The sequence below is a fragment of the Frankliniella occidentalis genome, unplaced genomic scaffold (genome assembly GCF_000697945.3).
Source record: "Frankliniella occidentalis isolate FOCC.00 unplaced genomic scaffold, Focc_3.1 Scaffold175, whole genome shotgun sequence".
Classification (NCBI taxonomy): Eukaryota; Metazoa; Arthropoda; class Insecta; order Thysanoptera; family Thripidae; genus Frankliniella; species Frankliniella occidentalis.
The window spans coordinates 174,144-178,040 of NW_026267301.1; the positions used below are offsets into that span (position 1 = coordinate 174,144).

The following is a 3,897-nucleotide window of genomic DNA, read 5'->3' on the forward strand; positions in this document are numbered from 1 at the left end:
CTTTGAAGCAGAGAAAGTATAGTATTATAGCATAGTGTAGTAAACTCCTACTTGCACTTAGTTAACCAAGCTTCCTAATGCAAGGAACTTGCTTTTAGAGTCACAAAAGATGGTTTGCTACCGTTTGCAAGCAGGATTGATACAGTGAAGCATCCTTAGTGAAGTATTATTGCTAAATGTAAGCAAATCTTACTTGCACTTAATTAAAACTGTCTTCTAACGCAGTGAACTTTCTACTTAATTTACAATCATTGGCAGCTTGGAAACTGGTTTCATACGTCGAAGTAGCAGCAGGTGTTAGGCTGCGAACTGAAGTGAAAACCTAGTTGCACTCGATCGAAACAATATCAAAATAAAGAGAACTGGTTCTTAGATTCATGCGTAATGTTTTAACCATTAGTGCAAACAGGTTTCACAAAGTTAAGCGACAAAGTGTAATTAAACTGCACACTGGCATTGAAACCCGCTTCCGCTTGTTTGGGAAAATGTGTCAATTAAGAAAATCGTTACTAGAGTTATGGGCAATGACTGACCCTCACTTGCAACCTGGTTTCATACGTTGAAGTAGCAACAGTTGGAATTTAGCTGCGAACTGAAATAAAAACCTAGTTGCACTCGATCCAAACGATTCTAAAATGAAAAAAAGAATAAAATCCCACTTGCGCGTCGCCAACAAACCTTTTTAATAGACGAAAATTGCTAATAGAGTCACTAGTGATAATTTGCTTGCGTTTGCAACCAGGATTCCCTAGTAACACAAGACTGTCGCACATAGTGTGATTTTTATCTGTCGTCCAATTATTGTGACGATAACGAAAATCCAAAAGTGATGGCTTTTCCATAGTCAGACGATTGTCGCTGGTCTATCAAATTTAAACAGTGACGCAGCCCAAGGAGGGTTTTATTGCAACGTGCAACAAAATCCCACTTGCGCGTCGTCAACAAACCTTTCTAATAGACGAAAATTGCTAATAGAGTCACTAGTAACAATTTGCTTGCGTTTGCAACCAGGATTATTACAGTAAAGCAGCAAAATATGAGTAATGTTGCAAAATTTTATAAAACCCTGATTGCAATTAATCAAAAGAGTATCTTAATATATGCATTTTGCTTTCAGGGTCTCGAATAAATGGTTTGCTACCGTATGCAAGCAGGATTAATACAGTAACGCAGCCCAAGGAGGGTTTTATTGCAACGTGAAATATAATCCCACTTGCCCGTCGTCAACAAACCTTTCCATTAGACGAAAATTGCTAATAGAGTCACTAGTAATAATTTGCTTGCGTTTGCAACCATGATTATTACAGTAAAGCAGCGAAATATGAGTAATGTTGCAAAATGTTATAAAACCCTGATTGCTATTAATAAAAAAAATATCCTTCCATAAGCATCTTGCTTTCAGGCTCTCAAATAATGGTTCGCTACCGTATGCAAGCAGGATTGATACAGTGACGCAGCGCCAGAAGGGTTTTATTGCAACGGGCAATAAAATCCCACTTGCGCGTCGGCAACAATCCTTTCTTGTAGACGAAAATTGATAATAGAGTCACTAGTTATAATTTGCTACCGTTTGCAAGCAGGGTTGATACAGTGACGCAGCTTAAGTATAGTGTTGAAAAGTGGGATGTTATCCCACAGGCTTCATTTAGGATAACGTCCAGAGGTGCCCCCGTGCGGAGGTTCCCCCCCTGAATAAATTATGAAAATATTCGTTTCTGTGCTGTTGCGTTGGGAATGTATATATGTGGGTATTCGATGCCATTCGAGTACTTTGACAAATGCACTGGTATATTTCATTATATGAGTTGTATATTTCAAAATATACGCTGAATATTCCAGGTACGAGGCTGAATATTTCAAAATATGCAATTGTATACTTTATTTTTATTGAGTCAATTTTTCATAGACCTTGTCGTCTTCTTCAAAATATCCGTTGAAATTTCCATCTACGCAGCTGAATATTTCAAAATATACATTGTATATTTCAAGAAGCCAGTCGTTTATCTAATTTTATTTCATTTACGCATGCTGATTATCTGCGGGGTTGATTTCCTAGAAATACAAGTCATCGTTGTGTATCATACAGTAGATTATCGGAGAAATACGTCGATTAATATTATGGTTTTCTTGCATTTTGCTTTGCTATTGCTTTGACAGTACCGCGCGTGAATTTCTCATATTGCCTCTGTAACATGATGCACCCTTGTGTATACCAATCTGGATACGAATGTGCTGTCCTCCCCACCACTCCAACGAGAGTAGTCGCTCGCTGGTCAGGAGGTCGCGTCTGCTGTCCGCTTGTTTACCTCATCGCATTATATTCTATTTACCTCGTTTTCCATTCCTTTTTTTTAATGTTTCCGAGAATTATTTGTTCTCTAATACTTTACGTGGTTACTTATAATTCAAAGTTTCCTCTTGACTTGATCGAGACAAGTGTATGTGTGTGATAAGCCTGTTGTTACAAGCACGAGCCTATCAAGAATTGAGGTTATAAGATGTCTCTTGCTGCACAGTTGTAACTTTTGAAAGGAACCTCATTTTTACGCTACAGCTATGAAAGCAGCCTTTGTAAAGTCCGCTGTAAATGCATTTTATCAGTCTATTTCCCATCAGGGTCCTTACTGCGGGACAAGTGATGGTAATGTTTCGCACCCAATTAAGGTATGCTGTCGATGGGTCCATTGTGATCGTCAGAGTCAGATTGGCAAAAGCGTATACATATGTGACGAGACCGCTCTATCAAAATTACAGTTAGCTTTTGATAAAGTACCTGAATTGAAAAGAGGTGTGGCGTGGCCTGTGGTGAAGCATAGTTGTGATTATTCTGCTGTGGAATGGCTTCTATACAGTGGTGAAGATGCACATGAACTTACTTACGGACATATTAAGAACTGGTCAGTATGTTATGGCTGTAGATATGTTTTCTTACACTCTGCCTTAAATGCCTGTTTTTAAAGTACCATAGTTGTCTTGCAGGTTACTTGTGCCGGAAGACTTTAAGGAAATCATGGATTATGTGGTGAAATTACATAATTTGAAGTTAGTAAGAGTTATTGCCAATGTGTACGAGGGTTACAGATCCACATCAGAAGAGGAATCGGTGTGTTTGAAGACGGATGTCTCAGTGTCGATGGTAATTATTAGAACTGAAATTATATGATGATCTGTAGTGAGTACTGTTAAGTGAGTGGTCGGGTAGAATTCGGAATGATTACCTCAACCTGGGTGAAACGGTTTGTATACAACTCACTAAGAAATTTTATTACAACTTATAGACTTTTATAAAATTGAATATGATTGTGTACACCGTAATATAACGATATAAAGGGTGTTTTACAAATGTGTATAACATTTGGTAAAACTTAATACAATTATATAAAGAGGCATGTATACGTTTTTATAAAATCTTATACAATGCATATACAATAATCGTGCCATATATAAAGCGACGTATATTAGAGCATCGTTGTACCTCACGCATGTATACAGCCACTTACATGTGAATAAATGCCACCTTGCCCTACATTAGAATGTATACAGGCACATACACTCATACAGTGACTAGTAACGTTTCTGGGCACTGTGTGGTTGAGTTCTAAAATGCAGCATAATTTGTAAACGGCTACACATAGGGAAGTGAAACAACCACTATCGTGCTCAGGGCAAAAAGATGATTTGGAAAACATATTCGATGGAAACGACAGCCACCCACTCAGGCCGCTTCTCCCTTTATACAGCTTTATACAATTACTTGTATATCTCTGTATACAAACTTACTGTCAATGTTTTTTCACCCGGGAATTGAGGTACTTGCTGCAGGTAATTGTTCATCCTGGTGACCTTCTCATATCATTACCAAACAAAGTAAATCTGAGCGAAGGCAAAACTGCCGAG

General features: G+C 38.1%; 1 protein-coding gene across 1 annotated transcript in view; it reads left to right on the forward strand.

The window, feature by feature from the left end:
• The first annotated feature begins 1,699 nt into the window (after positions 1-1,699).
• Positions 1,700-3,897, forward strand: part of LOC127750350 (uncharacterized) — a 13,855-nt gene continuing 11,657 nt past the window's right edge. Inside the window, exons 1-3 of the mRNA XM_052271824.1 lie at positions 1,700-2,897; positions 2,980-3,136; positions 3,823-3,891. Coding sequence (XP_052127784.1) covers positions 2,557-2,897; positions 2,980-3,136; positions 3,823-3,891 — 567 coding nt within the window. The 5' untranslated portion in view covers positions 1,700-2,556. The remainder of the gene's footprint in view (positions 2,898-2,979; positions 3,137-3,822; positions 3,892-3,897) is intronic.